Raw genomic sequence first — 20,617 nt, 5'->3', positions numbered from 1 at the left:
TGATAATGGCTGGAGTCACCAGTCTTGTAAAGGCACTGCCCAGAAGGTGGTAATGACAGACCGATTCTGTAGAAAAACTTGCCAAGAACAATTACTGTCACGACCACCCGCATCACGCAATATGTTGGTGTCGGAAGTGGTTTTAGAATCTCAACCACACAGAGTGGTCCATTGGAAAAGCAGAGGAGATTGAAATAGAGCCAGGGACACATAGTTGGAGAGACATCGCTCTTCTGAATTCACAATGCACAGTGGCAAGAACATACTGTATGGCAGCGTAACAGTATTACAGAGCCAGTGACCTGGGTTCAATTCCAGCCATGTCAATGTGGAGTTCCCACCTTCTCCTCATGACTGTATGAGTTTCCACTGGGTGATCCAGCTTCCTCCCACATTCCAAAGACGTACAGATACCAAGTTAATTGGGCACATGGGTGTAACCGGCTGGCATGGGGTCTTGTCACTGTGCTGTATCTCCAACTAAGTACAAATAAAATAGAGTCCTCACAAGAATGGTCTAAGATTTTAAGCTAATTTTCAATGAATATACTGCAGGGAAAGTGAAGTTATCGAGAATAATAACAAAGATGAAGATGTAGGAGTGTAGTGGTTAATTCACTTAAATTTCTCAATTTTGGTTTTGGATATAAATTCATACACATTACAGAATTGTTCTTGGACAAAGACTCAAGTCAGGGAGCCCATGGGTTTAAATCAATGTTCAACTTGAGTTTATAATCAAACCACATATATGTCACCATATACTACACAGGGATTAATTTTCTTGCGGGCATTCACAGTAAAACAAAGAAGAACAATAGAATTCCTGAAAAAGCACACACAAAGACTGACAAGCAACCAGTGTGCAAAAGAAGACAAACTGCAAATACAAAGAATGGATGAATAAATAACACTGAGAACATGAGTTGTAGAGTCCTTGCAAGTGAGTCCATAGGTTGTGATTAGAGTTGAGGTGAATGAAGTTGTCCAAACTGACTGAAGAGTGTGATGGTTAAGGGGTAATAACTGCTCCTGAACCTGGTGGTGTGGCACCTGAGGCTCCTGTACCTCCTTCATGATGGCAGCAGTGAGAAGAGAGCTCGGCCTGGATAAAATTCAGTGAAGTGCAACATTTAAAAGCTCGCCTTAGGAACAGTAACTGTTAAATTTTGCTGAGTTATTGTAAGCTCCATCTGGTTCATTAATCTCTGCAGGGAAGGAAATCTAATGGTCTCTATTTGACTCCAGATCTGGTTCCCTCATTTCCCACCCATCAGCATATTTGCCTTTCCACATCTGTACCTCGCATTCATACCAAACACATATCTCTTTGTGCAGAATGTTCTTCTAATTTCTGGTTTGCAGTGCCTTCACGATTATTTATTTATTTATTATTTCGATAACGCTCCACCCAGCAACCCAGTGATCCAACCCTAACCCGATCACAGGACAATTTACAAAGACTGAATTAACCTCCTAACAGGTACGTCTTTGGAGGAAACCGGAGCACCCAGAGGAAACCCACACACTCACGTGAAGGACGTACAAACTCCCTCCAGACAGCAGTGGGAATTGAACCCAGGCCACCTGTACGCCACAGTGCCACACAATCATTGTAAACTGGTGCTCCCGGAGGAAACCCACACTCACAGGAAGGATGGCCGCATCAGGATTGAACTCCAAATTCTGGTGCTCTGAGCTGTAATAGCCTCGTGCTAACCTCTACACTACCGTGCCGCCCAATTATTCAACCAATGTCCGCTTTAGATAAACTCAATGGTTTTGCCTCCACAGCTACCCCTACCAAAGAGTTCCACAGGTTCATCACAGAGATGAAATTCCTCTTCATCTCTGCTCTGAATGATGCCCCTCTATTCTGAAGCTATGTCCTCTGGTCCGAGACTCACCCACTATAGGAAACATCCTCTCCACATCTACTGTCTAGGGCTTTCAATATTCAATAGGTTTCAATGAGATTGTCCCTCAATCTTCTAAACTCCAGCAAGTATAAGCCCAGAGCCATCAAATGTTCCTCATATGTTAACCCTTTCATTCTCATGAACCTCCTCTGGACACTTCCCAGTGCCAGCACATCTTCTCTTCGATAAGGGGTCTGAAACCGCTCACAATATTCCAAGAGAGGCCCTTACCAGTGCCTTATAAAGCCATAACATTACATCCTTGTTCTAATATTCTAATCCTCTCAAAATGAATGTTAACATTACATCTGACTTCCTCATCACCAACTCAACCTGGAGGTTAACCTTTAGGAAATCCTGCACAAGGACTCCCAAGCCCCTTTGTACGTCAGATTTTTGAATTTTCTCCAAATTTACAAAATAGTCTACCCTTTTATTTCTTCTACCAAAGTGCATGACCATACACTGTATACCATCTGCCATTTCTTTGTACATTCTCCTAATCTGTCCAACTCCTTCTGCAGACTCCCTGCTTCCTCAACACTACCTGCCCCTGCACCTATCTTCATATCATCTGCAAACTTGGCCACAAAGCCATCAATTCTGTCATCCAAATTGCTGATGTGTAACATTAAAGAATCGGTCCCAACCCCATGGAACACCACTAGTCACCATCAGCCAACCAGAAAAGACCCCCTTTATTCCCAATCTTTGCCTCCTGCCAATGCCCCTCTTCCCCTTGTTACCCCATCCCTGACATACTTAGTTGTTTGCCTGTTCTCCATCTCCCTCTGGTGCTTCCCCCCCCCCCCCTTCCTTTCTCCCGAGGCCTCCCATCCCATGATCCTTTCCCTTCTCCAGCTCTGTATCCCTTTTGCCAATCATCTTTCCAGCTCTTAGATTTATCCCACCCCCTCCGGTCTTCTCCTATCATTTTGCATTTCCCCCTCCCCCCCACTACTTACAAATCTCTTACTATCTTTCCTTTCAGTTAGTCCTGACAAAGGGTCTCAGCCCAAAACGTTGACAGTGCTTCTCCTTATAGATGCTGCCTGGCCTGCTGTGTTCCACCAGCATTTTGTGTGTGTTGTTTGAATTTTCTATCCATGCTAGTATTTTTCCTGTAATACCATGACTCTTATCTTGTTAAGTAGTCTCATGTGTGGCACCTTGTCAAAGGCCTTATGAAAATCCAAGTAAACAACATCCATTGACTTCATAAACACAAAATACTCTGCAGATGCTGGGTCAAAGCAACACGCACAACACACTGGAGGAACTCAGCAGGTCGGGCAGCATCCATGGGAAGGAAGTCCACCCCTCCTACAAATGACCAGGTGCTGTGTCTCTCCGTGGCCGACGTGAGAAGAACCCTGTGCAGGGTCAACCCACGGAAGGCTGCCGGACCAGACAACATCCCTGGTAGAGTGCTCAGAGGATGTGCAGACTAGCTAGCAGATGTTCTCACTGACATCTTCAACATCTCCCTGAGCAGCGCCACCATTCCAACGTGCTTCAAGGCCGCCACCATCGTCCCCGTGCCGAAGAAGTCTTCAGTGTCCTGCCTGAATGACTACCGTCCCGTTGCACTTAAATCCATCATCATGAAGTGTTTCGAGAGGCTCGTCATGAGGCATATCAAGACCCTAATGCCCCTCTCACTGGACCCCCTGCAGTTTGTGTACCGTCCCAACCACTCAACAGATGACGCCATTGCCACCACCCTCCACTTGGTCCTCACCCACCTGGATGAAAAAGACACGTACGTTCGGATGCTGTTCATAGACTTCAGTTCAGCATTCAACACAATCATCCCTCAGAAACTGACTGGAAAGCTGAGCCTACTGGGCCTGAACACCTCCCTCAGTCAGTCCGGATCGGGAGCAGCATCTCCAACACCATCACACTGAGCATGGGGGCTCCCCAGGGTTGCGTGCTCAGTCCACTGCTGTTCACTCTGCTGACCCATGACTGTGTTGTAACACACAGCTCAAACCATATCATCAAGTTCGCCGATGACACGACCGTGGTGGGTCTCATCAGCAAGAACGACGAGTCAGCTTACAGAGAGGAGGTGCAGCAGCTAACGGACTGGTGCAGAGCCAACAACCTGTCTCTTAATGTGAACAAAACAAAAGAGATGGTTGTTGACTTCAGGAGGGCACGGAGCGACCACTCCCCGCTGAACATCTCTCCTTGGTAGAGATCATAAAGTGTACCAAATTTCTTGGTGTTTGCCTGACGGAGAATCTCACCTGGTCCCTCAACACCAGCTCCATAGCAAAGAAAGCCCAGCAGCATCTCTACTTTTTGCGAAGGCTGAGGAAAGTCCCCCCCCCACCACCCCCCCATCCTCATCACATTCTACAGGGGGTGTATTGAGAGCATCCTGAGCAGCTGCATCACTGCCTGGTTCAGAATCACAAGACGCTGCAGCGGATAGTGAGATCAGCTGAGAAGATCATCGGGGTCTCTCTTCCTGCCATCATAGACATTTACACTACACGCTGCATCCGCAAAGGAAACAGCATTATGAAGGACCCCATGCACCCCTCATACAATCTCTTCTCCCTCCTGCCATCTGGGAAAAGGCTCCGAAGCATTCGGGCTCTCACGACCAGACTATGTAACAGTTTCTTCCCCCAAGCTATCAGACTCCTCAATACCCGAAGCCTGGACTGACACCTTGCCCTACTGTCCTGTTTATTATTTATTGTAATGCCTGCACTGTTTTTGTGCACTTTATGCAGTCCTGTGTAGGTCTGTAGTCTAGTGTAGCTCTCTCTGTGTTGTTTTTTTTAACTTAGTTCAGTCTAGTTTTTTATACTGTGTCATGTAACACCATGGTCCTGAAAAATGTTGTCTCATCTTTACTGTGTACTGTACCAGCAGTTATGGTCGAAATGACAATAAAAGTTGACTTGACTTGAACTATTATATAGTTTGTAATTTATAGCAATTTTTCAGTCTAGCACTCTACTGCAGCCTTAAAACACCAAATTGCGCATTATATAAGACAGGGATAATAAACCTGACTCTGATTTTGGTGGCTCTAAACGCAAAACGATGTCAGTGGAACTATGAGTAAGACACTCAGCTCAAGGAATAGGCAATAAATATTGACTGTAACAAGCACCACACCCATTTAATATTTCACGAGCACACATCCCATAAAGTGCACAACTACCACATCATCGTCACCTTACACGTATTATCGTTAAAGAACAATTATTAACCATGCCACATCAGGAAATGTGAGTGTGCCGGAATAAAATCTCAGTCAAAGATCTTTAAGGAGGTGAGATAGGTCAAAGGGTTTAGGGAAGGAGCTCAGACCTCAGTTACACTTCAGGTCAACTGCAATGTCAGAATCAAAATCAGAATCAGGATTAATATCACTGGTGTCCATCGTTAAGGACCTCCACCACCCAGGACATGCCCTCTTCTCAGTAATACCATCAGGAAGGAGGCACATACTCAATGATTCAGGAACAGCTTCTTCCCCTCTGCCATCAGATTTCTGAATGCACATTGAACCCATGAAACATTACCTCACTACTTATTTATTTCTTATTTCTTATTTATTACTTATTTATTTCTGTTTTTGCAGTACTTATTAATTTAGCTAACACACACACACACACACTGTAAAACACAATTTTTCTCTATTATCATGTATTGCTTTGTATTGATGCTGCAAAGTTAACAAATTTCACCACATGTGCCAGTGATATTAAACCTGAGCAAACACGAGGAAATCTGCAGATGCTGGAAATTCAAACAACAACACACACAAAATGCTGGTGGAACACAGCAGGCCAGGCAGCATCTATAGGAGAAGTACTGTCGACGTTTTGGGCCGAGACCCTTCATCAGGACTAACTGAAAGGAAAGGAAAGATCTCCTATAGATGCTGCCTGGCCTGCTGTGTTCCACCAGCATTTTGTGTGTGTTGTTGTTTATATTAAACCTGATTCTGATTCTGATATATGCTATATTCACACAGCTCCAGAATACTCACTAACAGTAAGCATACAAAGCATTGAGCTCATCAGGGAGAATATCTCATTGGCATTTACAGTACCGTGCAAAAGCCTTAGGCACCATCACGCTATGTGCCTAAGACATTTGTATATATAGATATACAGCTGCCACAAAACAACAAATTTCACAACGTATGTCAGTAATATTCCAATTCTGTATTAATGTAAAGTTCCGGAAAATGTCTGGCAATTAAAACTTGAGCTACATTAATTGTTTCTTAAAAATTAAACCCTAGAGTGGACCGAGCCTTTAAAACTCTGGCATTTAAAAGAATGACAGGCAATTTTGTTCAAATGTCAAAGTCAAAGTCAAATATGCAAAAAAAAACTGTAGATGCTGGAATTCATAGCAGTGCCCAGCTCTGCATCCTGAGCACGTACACGGCCAGGGAGTGCGCAGGGCCCGGAGTCCATCGCCACGTTTACACACACAAGCTGCTGAGAGTCAGACAGCCCAGCTTCTATGGAGGGGAATAAGTAGTCGATATTTCGGACCAAGACCCTTCATCGGGATCTTAAAGGTGGACAAAGCCTATATAAAAGGTGGAAGGTAGGTGATCCGAGTGAAGAGGTGATAGGCAGGAATGATGTCAGAAGCTGGGAGGTGATAGGTGAAAGGGTGAAAGATGTTGGAATCTGATGGGAGACACCACCATTCAGGACCCAAACAGTCCTTCTAGGTGAGGCAACACTTGATCTGTGAGTTTGTTGGGGACATCTATTGCATCCGGTGCTGCTGGTCTGGCCGCCTGTATATCGGTGAGACCCGACGCAGATTGGGAAACCACTTCGCCGAGCACCTACTCTCCATCCCCTAGAAAAAACAGGATCTCCCAGTGGCCATCCATTTCAATTCTACTTCCCAATCCCATTCTGACAGATCAGTCCATGGTCTCCTCTCCTGCCGTGATGAGGCCACGCTCAGGCTGGAGGAGCAACACTTTATAGTCAATCTGGGCGGCCTCCAACCTGATGGCACGAACATCGATTTCTCAAACTTCTGGTGATTGCTCCCCCATCTGCTTCACCACTGGTCATTTCTATTTCCCCCTCTCACGTTATCTCCTTACCTGCCCATCACTCCCTAACTCCCAACAGAGTCTCTTTAGCCTTGCAGTTTTATAACTCTTCCCACAATGATCCCACATCTTCTGATCCTATGTCACCTCTTTCTAAGGATTTGATTTCATTTTTTACCACTAGAGCCACCCCATTCCCTCTGTCCACCTGCCTGTCCCTTCAATACCATGTGTATCCTTGGACATTAAGCTCCCAGATATAATTTTCTTTCAGCCATGATTCAGTGATGCCCACAACATCATACCTGCCAATCTGTAACTGTGCTACAAGTTCATCTCCCTTATCTCATGTACTGTGCACATTCACAAATAACATCATCAATCAATATAACATTCATCACACTTTTTGATTTTGTTGCCCCCTTTTACATTGCAACTCATCCTGTTGACTACAATTTAGCCCTGTCATCAGCCTGTCTCACTAGACACTGCCTCTGTAAACCAACTACATTATCCTCAGCCCTATTACTCTGGTTCCCATCACCCTGCCAAATTAGTTTAAACCCTCCCGAACAACTCCAGCATGCCTACCCACAAGGGTATTGGTCCCCCTTGGACTCAGGTGTAACACTTCCCTTTTGTACAGGTCATACCTTCCCCAGAAGAGATCCCAATGGTCTAGCAATCTGAACCCCTGCCCCCAGCACCAGTTCCTCTCCCACACATTCAGCTGCCAATTCATTCTATTCTTACCCTCAGTGGCATGTGGCACAAGCAGCAATCCAGAGGTCACTACCCTGGAGGTCCCGTTTCTCAGCTTTGTGCCAAGCTCCTTAATATCGCTTTTCAGGACCTCCTCCCTTTCCTGCCTGTGTCATAGGTGCTAATATGTACCAAGACTTCTGGCTCCTCCCCCTCCCCCTTTACAATGCCACAGATCTAATACAAGACATCCCTGACCCTGGAACCTGGGAGTCAACATACCATCACGGTGTCTCTATTGCACCCAAAGAACCTTGTCTCTATTCCCCTAACTATAGAATCTCCTGTCCTCGTTACCTCTCTCCTCTTCTCTTAGCCACAGTGCCCGAGTCCTGGTCACTGTGGCTCCTCCTGGTCAGTCATCCCCCTCAACAGTATCCAATAGCCACAGGGGTACAGGGCACTGGCTACCCAGTCCCTTTCTTCTCCTGACAGTCACCCAGTTACCTGCCTCCTGCAACCCAGGGGTGTCTACCTCCCTGTAGTTCCTGATTATCACCTCCCATATGAGCCAAGGTCATCGAGCTGCAGCTCCTGTTCCTTGACATGTTTGTTTGAGGAGCTGCAGCTCGGTACACCTGGAGACTGTTGAGTGTGAAAATCCCAGGAGGTCTGAGATACTCAAACCACCCCATTTGACGCCAACGATCATTCCACAGTCAAAGTCATTTAGGTTTCATTTCTTTACCATTCTGGTCTGAACAGCAACTGAACCTCCTGACCATGTCTGCATGCTTTTATGCTCTGAGTTGCTGCCACATGATTGGCTGATCAGATATTTGCATTAACAACCAGGTTAGCAGGTGTACCTAATAAAGTGGCCGCAGAGTGTAGAGAGAGTGCTTGAAAGTGAACCTATAGTTTAACTCGATCCACACCGACAGGACAGTGGTGATCTATAGTTTAATTCAATCCACACTGACAGGACAGTGGTGATCTATAGTTTAATTCAATCCACACCGACAGGACAGTGGTGATCTATAGTTTAATTCAATCCACACCGACAGGACAGTGGCGATCTATAGTTTAATTCAATCCACACCGACAGGACAGTGGTGATCTATAGTTTAATTCAATCCACACTGACAGGACAGTGGTGATCTATAGTTTAACTCGATCCACACCAATGGGACAGTGGTGATCTATAGTTTAACTCGATCCACACCGACAGGACAGTGCGACATACAGTACATACATTTACAATCAACAGCATGTCGATACTTACACAGCCCAGATGCCACCTGCTGCAAAGATGGCCAGGAAGATTGGGAGCAGAGCCCAGATCCACATTCTGCACCAGCTGGAACAGAGTATAAAACACTGGTTATTTCAAAGCACAACACCAATCTGCAGTTGACTTTCCCATAAGCATTTACCACAGGCAGTACAGTGGCGCAGCGGGCAGAGTCTGTGTCTCATCTCCAGCAGTCTAGGTTCCTGCTGCTGCCCACAAAGAATTTACACATTCTCCCTGTGACTGTGGGCGTTTCCCCAGGGGCTCTTGTTTGCTCCTACATCCGAAAGGCAGGCTTGCTGATGGGTTCGGTCCCCTTTGACTGTTGGTAAGGGCTGGACCTGGGAGAATAAAATGGGATAGTCGGGCATGTGTAAGTGGGCGGTTGATGGGCAAGGTAGTCTCAGTGGGCTGAATGGCCTCTCTGTGTTGCCGGATTCTGCATGTTACTGTGAATAACAAGGATTTCTGTCTCCATGGATGGTGATCAAAGGGCCAGTGTGGGTGGCTGGTGTGATGAGGTACTTGGTAGAAATAGAGCACTACAGCACAGAAACAGGCCCTTCAGCCCATCTAGTCCATGCTGAATTGTTATACGGCCTAGTCCCACTGACCTAAGCCCTTCTCACCCCTCCCATCCATGTGCTTAACCAAATTTCTCTGAAATGTTGTAGTCAAACCTGCAATTATCACTTTCACTGACAGCTCGTTCAACACTCACACAACTCTCTGAGTGAAGTTCAAAGTTCAAAGTAAAATTTATTATCAGAGTACATACAGAGTACGTCACCACATCCAACCCTGAGATTCTTTATCTGCAGGCATATAGAACAGTAACTGTAAACAGGATCAATGAACAAAAAAATGCATAATTGCAAATATAAATAAATCGCAAAAAATAATGAGAGCATGAAATAACAAGATAAAGAGTCCTTAAAGTGAGACCTTCGGTTGTGGGAACACCAGAAACAGAATGAGTGTAGTTATCCCTTTTTGTTCATGAGTTTGATGGTTGAGGGGTAGTTACTGTGGTGGTGTGACTCCTGAGGCTCTTGCACCTTCTACCTGATGGCAGCAGTGAGAAAAGAGCCTGGCCTGGGTGGTGAGGATCTTTGATGAAGGATGGATGCTGCTTTTCTATGGCAATGTTTCACATCGGTGTGCTCAATGGTTGTGAGGGTTTTTCCCGTGATGTACCGGGCTGAATCCACTAACTTTTGTAGGATTTTCCGCTCGCAGGTCTTAGTGCGGCCCGGTCAGCACACTTTCCACCACACATCTATACAAGTTTGCCAAGGTTTTGGATGACATGCCGAATCTCCACAGACTCCTGAGGAAGTAGAGGCGCTATCGTGCTTTCTTTGCAATTAAATTTATATGAAGACGTCTTCCCCCCCCAACCCGGTTCCCTTAAATATTTCACCTTTCACACTCAACCTATGAGCTCCAGTTCTAGTATCACCCAACTTCAATGGAAAAAAGCATTTACCCTCTCTATACCCTCATAATGTTGCATATGTCTAATAAATCTGTCCTGGGACCCTTACTCTTCGTGATTTTTATAAATAACCTGGATGAGGAAGTGGAGGGATGGGTTAGTAAGTTTGCTGATGGCACAATGTTTGGAGGTGTTGTGGATAGTGTGGAGGGCTGTCAGAGGTTACAGTGGGACATTGATAGGATGCAAAACTGGACTGAGAAGTGGCAGATGGAGTTCAACCCAGATAAGTGTGAAGTGGTTGATTTTGGTGGGTCAAATATGATGGCAGAATATAGTATTAATGGTAAGACTCTTGGCAGTGTGGAAGATCAGAGGGATCTTGGGGTCCGAGTCCATAGGATGCTCAAAGCAGCTGCACAGGTTGACTCTGTGGTTAAGAAGGCGTACAATGTATTGCTCTTCATCAATCGTGGGATTGAGTTTAGGAGACGAGAGGTAATGTTACAGCTGTAAAGGACCCTGATCAGACCCCACTTGGAGTACTGTGCTCAGTTCTGGTCACCTCACTACAGGAAGGATGTGGAAGCCATAGAAAGGGTCAGAGGAGATTTAAACAAGGATGTTGCCTGGATTGGAGAGCATGCCTTATGAGAATAGGTTGAGTGAACTCGGCCTTTTCTCCTTGGAGCGACACAGGATGAAGGTGACCTGATAGAGGTGGATAAGATGATGAGAGGCATTGATCATGTGGATAGTCAGAGGCTTTTTCCCAGGGCTGAAATGGTTGCCACAAGAGGACACAGGTTTAAGGTGCTGGGGAGTAGGTACAGAGGTGATGTCAGGGGTAAATTTTTTACTCAGAGAGTGGTGAGTGTGTGGAATGGGCTGCCCATTCTAAATCTCCCCTCATTCTCATATGCTCCTGACCTATTCTACTTTTCTGAAAGATAATCCTATCAAATATCTGCCTAACAATAGATGTGATGTAGGGTCTGTTTAAAGAGTCTTTCAGTCTTTATTGGAATGCATTTAAGACAAGATCATTCTTTGTTCTTGATTTTCAGCCTCTGATCAAGATAATACTCTATTAGGGGAAATAGTTATAAATAAATGAAGTGGTATTTTAAAACTGGCATTGAATCTGTGGAATTCTCCACACTTGACGGTTAGATGGAAGTCGATAGGATGGTTAAGAAGACGAATTGTGTGTTATCCTTTTAGTCGGTGGATTGAGTTCAAGAGCTGCAAGGTAGTATTGAAGCTCTATAAAACCCTGGTTAGACCACACTTGGAATATCATGCTCAGTTCTGGTCACCTCATTATAGGAAGAATGTGGAAGCCCTAGAGAGGATGGGGAGGATGTGGCCTGGATTAGAGAGCATCTCTTATGAAGATAGGTTGTGCGAGCTAGAACTTTTCTCTTTGGAGAGGAGCAGGGTAAGAGGCAATTTGATAAAAGTGTACAAGATGATAAGAGGCAGTGAACAGCCAGAGACTTTTCCCAGGGCAACAACGGCTCATACCAGGGGACATCCTTTTAAGGTGAGTGGAGGGAATATAGAGGAGATGTCAGAGGTAGGATTTTATACAGATACTGGTGAGTGCCTGGTATGCACGGCGGGGCATTAGGGACCTCCTAGAGACTCTCAGGTAGTTAGATGGATGAAAGTAAAATGGAGGGTTATGCGCTGTGCAGGATGGAGGAGTTTATATATGTCCGGGCTGAAGAGCAGGCATCTCCCAGTCTCCACCCAGCTAACAGGACTCACCTGCCACTTGCTTCCATTTCATTTTCTGCAGGGTATTTAAATCACAATCCTCGTTCACCCATCGAATCAGCCAGACTAAACCAGTTGTTCCGAGCTTTCAGCTACCTTGCTGTTTATTTGAGCTGAGTACCTGTTCTGTCTTATTTTGTGGCCCCTCATGGCTTGTGATTTTGCATGTGATTATCCAAGTGATTGCTCCCCACTAAATCATCTCCTCTTCTCTGCTTTTGGGCCAAGCCTCCTCTGCGTTTCCCGACAGGATGAGTGACCCTCAATTGGCCCAGCAGGATTTGCTCACCTAAAGGAAGCCATCCGTCGACACCAGCACACCAAGCAGAAGCAGCAGGAAACCACTGACTATCTGTTCGCTGCTCTGAACCAACTCTCCGTCTCATGACAGCAACCCCATACCGGTCAGCCTCCTCCTCCTGAGCCCCAGAGTTTGGTGCCCAAATGCTACGATGGACCCGCAGTCCGTTGCTGTGAGTTCCTGTGCCAGTGCACGTTGCAATCTGGGCTCCAGCCATCTCTGAATTCCACACGCCGAGCTAAAATTGCTTTTGTCATCGCTCTCTCTTGACTGGACGGGCTCTCACCTGGGCTGCCAGTAACTGGGACAATAAAACCACCATTTGAAATAAATATGAGTAATTCAACCTTCCGGGAGGAGGCAGGGTGTCAGCAGATCAGATACTTTGCCCACGCCGAGTGCGGGATTACGCTGTGGAATTCAGGACCCTCGTGCTGGAACGAAGAGCTGATGGCCCGTTACCATCACAGCCTCTCGGAGCATTGGAAAGATGAGCACTCTACTCGGGAGCTGCTCACTGACCACGAAAGCTTCATCACTCGGGCTTTCTGCATCAACAAGCGTCTTATGGAAGGACTGACCCTCCAGGTCACCAGCCAGATCACCATTTTCACTCCCATCATCAACACCTCCAGAACCCAGACAATTAGGGAGAGCTCCCTTAACTCCCTAAGAGCGTCAGGCCAGTGGATAATCGACGTGTGTGCTCCCTGTGGACCCGCTGATCACCCGCAGATCGAATGCTCACTGTATCCGGGAAAACCACACCACCAGGTAGCGGCGAAGGGTAAATTTCCCCGGCCTCTTGTTCCACTCTCTCCTCCTCCGACTCGCCCCGACAGCCCTCTGGTGGATTCCAGCACAACAGGGAACTTTTTCAGCTGGACTCTGTGTGTGCAGCTTGGATTGTCTACCTCACACTCCTTCTGCAACACGACCATTGATGGACGTCCCTTGGGGTCTGGGATGGACAGAGCGTGCACACGAGCACTGGAGAGCGCAGTGAGGCTATCCAATTCCTCCTTATTGACTCACCCAACACTCCTCTCATCTTGGGTTACCCCAGCTCTCCACTCATGACCCCCACTTCACCTGCTCTTCTGGTTCACTGTTGAGCTGGGGACACACCTGCCTGCACCTCAGCTGATCTCAGCCCATAAATGCGTGGAGACGGAGGAGACCCTCAGCCTCACCAAACTCCCACAGGAATACCACGACATAGCCATCGCTTTCAGTAAAAGGGAGGCCAGCACCCTGACACATCACAGACCACACGACTATACGATTAGCTTCATCACGGGAGCCACTCCTGCCCGAGGTCATCCGTTCTCCCTCTTCCCTCCTGACAGCCAGGCTATGAATGACTACAGCACCAAAGCATTACAGCACGGCCATCGCACTTGACCATCCCAGTCTCCAGCTGACACAGGGTTCTTCTTTGTCAAAAAGAAAGATGGGGGTCTTCATCCCTGAATTGACTACCATGGACTCAACAAAATTCGTGGTTAAGATGCTGCTACCAAATGCATACAACAGTTCAATGGTAGTTAAAAAGTTAAGAAATCCAACTAAAAACTTCACTTTTCTGAGATAAATTGTGTTAAACTATTACCTCAAATAGTGAAGGGGCAAGCAATGGTAAGGCAAGTTCAGGGGATGAGCTGAGATGGTGTGTTACAGATGGAGTTCCGATGCCCATACAACTGGTCCAGAGCAAGGCTGAATCACTCTGGGCACCGAGAGGAGAAGTCAGGCCGGGGCAGAGGAAATTCGATGCCCGTACATCTGGCCTGGGTGAGAGTTTGGGTGCTCTGGGTGTCAAACTGATTTGAAGAGTTGGAGAGTGGTTTCAGGTTGGGTGGTGAAATTTGGGCCCAGAGCAAGCTTTTGGGCATTGTGATCTAGGCCCTGAGTCCTTGTCAATAGCTGGGTCCTAGTGCAAGGTTACTTTTCGTTGTTTAGGCAATTTAATGGCCCAGATTGATGGTGAGAGCCAATTTCATTCATTCTCTGCTATGCTCACTCTTCTCTCCCAAGTGCTGAGGCTATGAAGATGGCCCTGGCTGCTGTACTCTGTGCCTGTTAATACAACGGCCCAGATTGATGGTGAGAGCCAATTTCATTCATTCTCCGCTATGCTGACTCTTCTCTCCCGAGTGCTGAGGCTATGAAGATGGCCCTGGCTGCTGTACTCTGTGCCTACTAATACAATGAACTGATAAGCCAGGCTTCGGGCCTACTCCAGGCTGCTCTGGCATTTGGATCTGAGGGCTCAATTTAGTTTGGAATATTGCTTGCTTCAATTGCTTGCATGATATTGTTTTTCTTTCTATTGTGTATCAAGAGTTGGGCTTTTATTTTTTTTTATTCTTTAATTGGGTTCTTTTGGGTTTCTTGCTTTGTGACTGCCTGTGAGCAAGGCAAATCTCAAAGTTGTATAATTTACACATTCTTTGATAATAAATGTACTTTGAACCTTTGCATCTTTACCCTCTCCCCGATGGAGGATAGCTCATTTGAAACACTCATCAGGGCCCAGATTTTCACCAAACTGGATCTGTGGAGCACATACAATCTGATCACATCCGCCAGAGAGAGTTCATAACACACTCTGGCCACGACGAATACTTGGTGATGCCTTTCGGGCTTTCCAACAGTCCAGCCATTTTCCAAACCTTCATCAATGAGACCCTCCAATACACACTAACAGATATGTGTTCGGTTCCCTTGACGACATCATCATCTTCAAGAATCCCCAAAACCACGTCTGTCACATCCTTTCAGATCTTCAGCATCTCCTCGATAACCAACTGTACTGCAAGTTAGAAAAATGCCACTCCACACCCCAGTCATTTCCTTCCTGGCTTACGTCCTTTTACCTCAAGGCACACCATGGACCCAGAGAAAGTGCACGTTGTCGTTGACTGGCCCCGATCGCGCTCCCTCAAACAGCTACAGCAGTTCCTGGGCTTCTCCAACTTCTACCGTACATCATCAGCAACCACAGCGAAATCGCTGCTCCTCTCACCTCCCTCAGCAAATCAGCTGCTCTGCTGCCATGGACCACGTTTTCCAAGAGATGGTGCCATGGACCATGACTCTGCTGCCATGGACCACGCTTTTGAAGAAGTCAAGAGATGCTTCGGCACTGCTTGCATTCTTTGCCATCCAAGGACTTCTGGATCTTTTGTGGTAGAGGCAGATGCATCTGACCTGGGCACCAAGACCATCCTCTCCAAGTGAGCACTGAACAGCAAGACACACCCTTGTCCTTCCTTCTCGCACAAGTTCAACTCTACTCAGCATCACTATGGGATAGGAAACAGGGAACTACTCGCCAGTAGACTGGTCGCTGATGGAGAGTCTTCCTGATCTGGACTAACCAGCGGAACCTCATATCGATGAAACAGACCCACCAACTCAAACCACATCAGGGCCCACTTCTTCGAGCAATTCAACTTCAGCATCTCCTACCAACCCGACTCCAAGAACACTAAGGTGTACACACTGTCACAAAAGCTCAACCCAGCTGAAACAGAGATTAACCCTCAGCCCATCCTTCCATCCTTGCCCTGATCATCTGGGATCTCGAGAACTAGGTCTGTCAGCTCCACAGCACGAGCCTGCTCCGACTGACACACCTGACAATGGCGGCCGAGCACTCTGAGGCACTCCGGTGAGCCCACTCCTCAGCCAGCCAGAGTGGATTCTCTGCAATGCCAGTTCTGGTGATTCTCCATGATAACAGATGAACCTCAGTTTGTCACAGCCTGCCCTCAATGCGCCTAGTCCGATTCCTCCAACCAGCAGCCCTCTGAGCCTCTGCAGCCCTTTCCGGTACCCCGACATCCTTGGCCCCTCATCGCCATGGATTTCATCACAGGTTTTCCGCCCTCCAATGGGGTCATGACAATGGTGGACTGGTTCTCCAAGGTGTCCCACTTCATTGCCCTCCCCAGATGTCCATCAGCAACTGAGACAATGGACCTGCTTCTCCACCATGTCTCCACGGTTTCCCTCAGGACATTGTGTCGGACCAGGGTCCACAATTCATCTTCTGCTTCTGGTGAGCCTTTTGCTCCCTCCTCCTCATACTCTTAAAACTTTGTGCTGCCTTTAACTCTTCCACATGGAAGAAATATCTGCTCTAGGCTGAACCGTCCCACACCTCCTCACCATTTGCTTCATAGCTACTGACCCGTTGTTTCCCACAGCCAACAGTGTAGCTCCCTGCTTTGCAGATGCCAGGATGCTTGGAGGAGAGCACAGAGGGTCATCATAGCTGCCAACTGCACCTACTGCCATCGGCAGCCTGCCTGGGTACCGTGTCTGGCTGTCCACCTGAGACCTGCCCCTGTTCAGCGACTCCGGTAAGCTCTCTCCGCAATTCTTCACTCCCTTCAAGATCACTCATCGCATCAGTCCTCTGGCTGCCGCCATTCCTCAGGACTACACCTACCTACCACATGCCCTGTCCGTGGGCCACTCAACATTCACCTCTGGAACCTAGAGTGATGGAAGGTGGTCCGGTGTACACAGTTTGCTCGTTAAGAGATTCACTTCATCGTGGATGGAAAATGCAGAACCTGGACAACAGGGAAGGGTGCAGTCCAGAGGAGAGATCTTGTTTTATCTTGGATCCATTGCTCATCGAGAAGCTTCGCTGGACCCCAACAAATCATCCTGGTCCATCGGGTGTCAGCCTTGGTTGGGGGGGTGGGATTCCTGTCAGGCACCCCTCCACCAAGTCTCAACGCAGTTAACAGGAGTCACCTGGCAGTCATTTCCAGCTCATCACCTGCAGCCTATTTAAACCCATCTCTCATCCACAATCCCTGTTCACTCATTGAATCAGTTTTTCCTAGCCTTCAGTTACCTTGGCACCTGTGAGATTAGTATCTGTTCTGTGGCCCCTCCTGCTTTGTTATTTTGCAGCTGGTTATTAAAGTTATCACTCACCGCTAAATTGTCTCCACTGCCCCGCTTTTGTATCAAGCCTTCCCTACATTTCCTGATAATGTAGGTCTACACACCATGGTGGGCCAAAGGGCCTTTTCTACTCCATCTTCTAAATGGTTAGATCACCTAAGGCTTTTGTAGGTGAGGGGATGTCAATATATTTTCGACCTTCACAATGTGAATTATGGCTTTCAGGCAGTAATATTTGCCTAACTAAACTAGAAGTGTATAATTTCTCTTGCCCAGCCTTTCCTCACAAAATCCCACTCTGGCCCAGGATCAGAGTTAATTCTAGCCATTCTGTGATGCTTTAAAGTTTATGTTCAGGATTAAAGCCATTAATAATCGACTAAATATTTGTTTGACTGAAACATCTATATTTATCCCTTGGCAAAGCTTATTAACGTTGGCGTCTCACTCCATGGAGACACAGCAGTTTTTTCCAACAGATTCTCCTGTGTTCTTTCAGTTATTATGAACTAAAGTTTGCAATGTGTTTCATTATGAATCAATTAAATTTCAGATTTCAGATTTAAATTTTTTTTTGCTGGGTGATCTTGGGAAATATCTGAGATGACCACCAGAATACATTTCAAACCCAGCCTGACTCTAACATCAGACATTTTTTCACTGCTAGATTAGTGCTTATAAACTTGCCCAAAGTACTCAAGGGGGCAAAAATATACAGAACCATCAATCAGTACCAAGATGTGACAGAAAGCAAACTTGCAGAGCTCAGCACAAGGCTTTTATTCTTAAAAAAAAATCAAGGTTGTCTCTTGTCATTTCTTCAGTACTCATGAGTAAAGGAGAACAAAATGAAAGTTGCTAAATTTTTAAAAGAACAAAAAAAAGTTATTGAAGTTTCCTGCAATTATGAACACACACACACACACACACACACACACACACACACACACACACACACACACACACACACACACACACACACACACACACACACACACACACACACACACACACACACACACACGAGTAGTACCAAAATCTTTATAAATTAACACTTTTCACTGTTAATTTATGATGTATTCAGTTCACAAAGAGTAAACTTAAAAAACAAAAGTCATTTCATCAGAATAATAAATCCCAAAGAACCAGACAGCTCGACATAATCATTTAAAAACCCTGTCTAATATGCCATTTCCTGAAATATACGTCTGCAATTTATAAAGATTTTGGTTTTACTCACCGATATTCTGTTCTCTTCCTGGAATGTCTTGATTTCTTACCAGGTCAAATTCCACAAATCACTTTTCAATGAAGGGATTAAAGATCCACACAAAAAATGGTCATATTTAATCGTGTGAGCCGAACATAGAGATCAGAACTAGGATTCACGGTTTTTAATCCAATCCTTTTTTTTGTCCCAAAAGTAGGACTATCATAGAACCTGTGGCTATTTTATCAAGACAGTCTCCTATCTACCTCTCTTTCTCCACCACCTCTGTAACCAGCTAATTTTCTCCCTGAATAGAACTCGTTGTCATTTCTTTTAAATCACATTTCCTGTTTAATTTACATGGTATATATTTTGTAAAGTCCAGCTCACTCACCTCCTTCCAGTGGATTTAATGGTATGAATGAGGTCAGCCCCTTGAGTATACTTTAACTCTACACGTGTGCAGAGTGAGTTTCCATTGAAAAGCCTTGGACACTGTGCAGGTAAATTACCGTATTTACTCATATATAAACCTACTCTATATATAATCCCAGCTAAAGAGAAAGTTTAAACCTATCTCATCGGGAATTAAGATGTATTAATTAATAATCATTAAATAAAAAGATCATCCTAGATAGATTATAGGCTATTTTTGGTTGGTTAGGAGCTCTTTAAAAATCCTTCCTCCAACCATACAGCTTCTTTTGAGTCTAATCCTTCTTTCTCCCGTTTGTTCGTTCATTATGTGCTGTGTCTTATGACATGGGTGATCATGGTCTCTCCATGGCCATGATTGTCCTTAACAAATTTTTCTACAGAAATGGCTTGCTATTGCCTTCTTCTGGGCAGCATCTTTATGAGACGGGTGCCCACTGCCTTTATGAATACCAGAGATTGCCAGCCTGCCGTCAGTGGTCACATAACTAGCACTTGTGATCTGCACCGGCTGCTCATACGACCAAGGGTTCATGTGACCCTGATTGGGAGTTGGTGGGGGGGGGGGGGGTTGAGGAGCTAAGCAGGTGCTACACCTTAGCCAAGGGTGACCTGCTGGTTAGCAGAAGGAAAGAGCACCTTACACCTCCTTCGGTGGACTCATACCTCCTCTCCATCACCCAAAATTCTCCATCTGTTTCTTTCATCATTTGCCAATTTAAGAGTGTAAACTCTTCCCAACGTGTCTGCCTCTCCCCCCCCCCCCCACCCTGGCAGTGGGCTCCATGCACCCACCACCTGCTTATGACATTCTCCCTGTACATTTCTGCAATCACCTTAAAATGGCGTCCTCTTGGTTTTAATGGGAAAACAATTCTGACAACCGGTGACCAGTGGTGTTCAGAGGGATCTATTCCAGCTCCCCTGCTCTTTGTGACGTTTAGAAATTACTATAAGGAATCACTTCCTTCTTATAGTGTGTGGTGTGAGTGTAGGGTAACAACACGATAGGGAGTGAGTGTAGAGGAGATTCACTGAGTTGGAGGACTTTGGTAAACTGGCCTTGTTTTCCTTGCAGTGTAGGAAGCTGAGGTATGACCTGATGAAGTTATTCTGTATAACATTATCAGAATCATTTAAAGGATAGATAGAACATAGAATATTGAACATTACAGCACAGTACAAGACCATCAGCTCATAAAGTTATGCTGGCTTTTCAACCTACTCCAAGATCAATTTCACCCTTCCCTCCCGCACAGCCCCCATTTACCTATCTAAGAGTCTCCTAAATCTCCCTAATGTATCTAATCTATCAGCACCCCTGGCAGAACAATCCATATCCCCCACCCTCTGTGTATAAACTATACCTCTGACAAGACCCTCATACTTTCCTCCCCATTGCTGACACTTCCACCCCTATACTTTCCTCCTGAAAATTATCACCCCTCATATTTTTGCCATTGGCTGCTACATAATCTGTACCTGCTATCATCTTGTACACCTCTATCAGGTCACCTCTCATCCTCCTCCACTCCAAAGAGAAAA

General features: G+C 46.0%; 1 protein-coding gene across 2 annotated transcripts in view; it reads right to left on the bottom strand.

The window, feature by feature from the left end:
* Window positions 1-19,067, bottom strand: part of LOC140719018 (modulator of macroautophagy TMEM150B-B-like) — a 57,131-nt gene extending 38,064 nt beyond the window's left edge. The window contains exons 1-2 of one of the 2 annotated variants that reach the window (XM_073033348.1): window positions 19,032-19,067; window positions 8,969-9,043 (exon numbers count right to left, since the gene is read on the bottom strand). In XM_073033348.1, coding sequence (XP_072889449.1) covers window positions 8,969-9,033 — 65 coding nt within the window. In that variant the 5' untranslated portion in view covers window positions 9,034-9,043; window positions 19,032-19,067. Of the gene's footprint in view, window positions 1-8,968; window positions 9,044-18,667; window positions 18,909-19,031 lie in introns of those variants that run through there. The other variant, XM_073033347.1, reaches the window with a different exon arrangement.
* Window positions 19,068-20,617: the final 1,550 nt, after the last annotated feature.

The sequence above is a fragment of the Hemitrygon akajei genome, chromosome 31 (assembly GCF_048418815.1).
Source record: "Hemitrygon akajei chromosome 31, sHemAka1.3, whole genome shotgun sequence".
NCBI lineage: Eukaryota > Metazoa > Chordata > Chondrichthyes > Myliobatiformes > Dasyatidae > Hemitrygon > Hemitrygon akajei.
The sequence above is the reverse complement of the archived record's forward strand: the minus strand, read 5'-3'. Positions and strand labels throughout refer to the sequence as shown.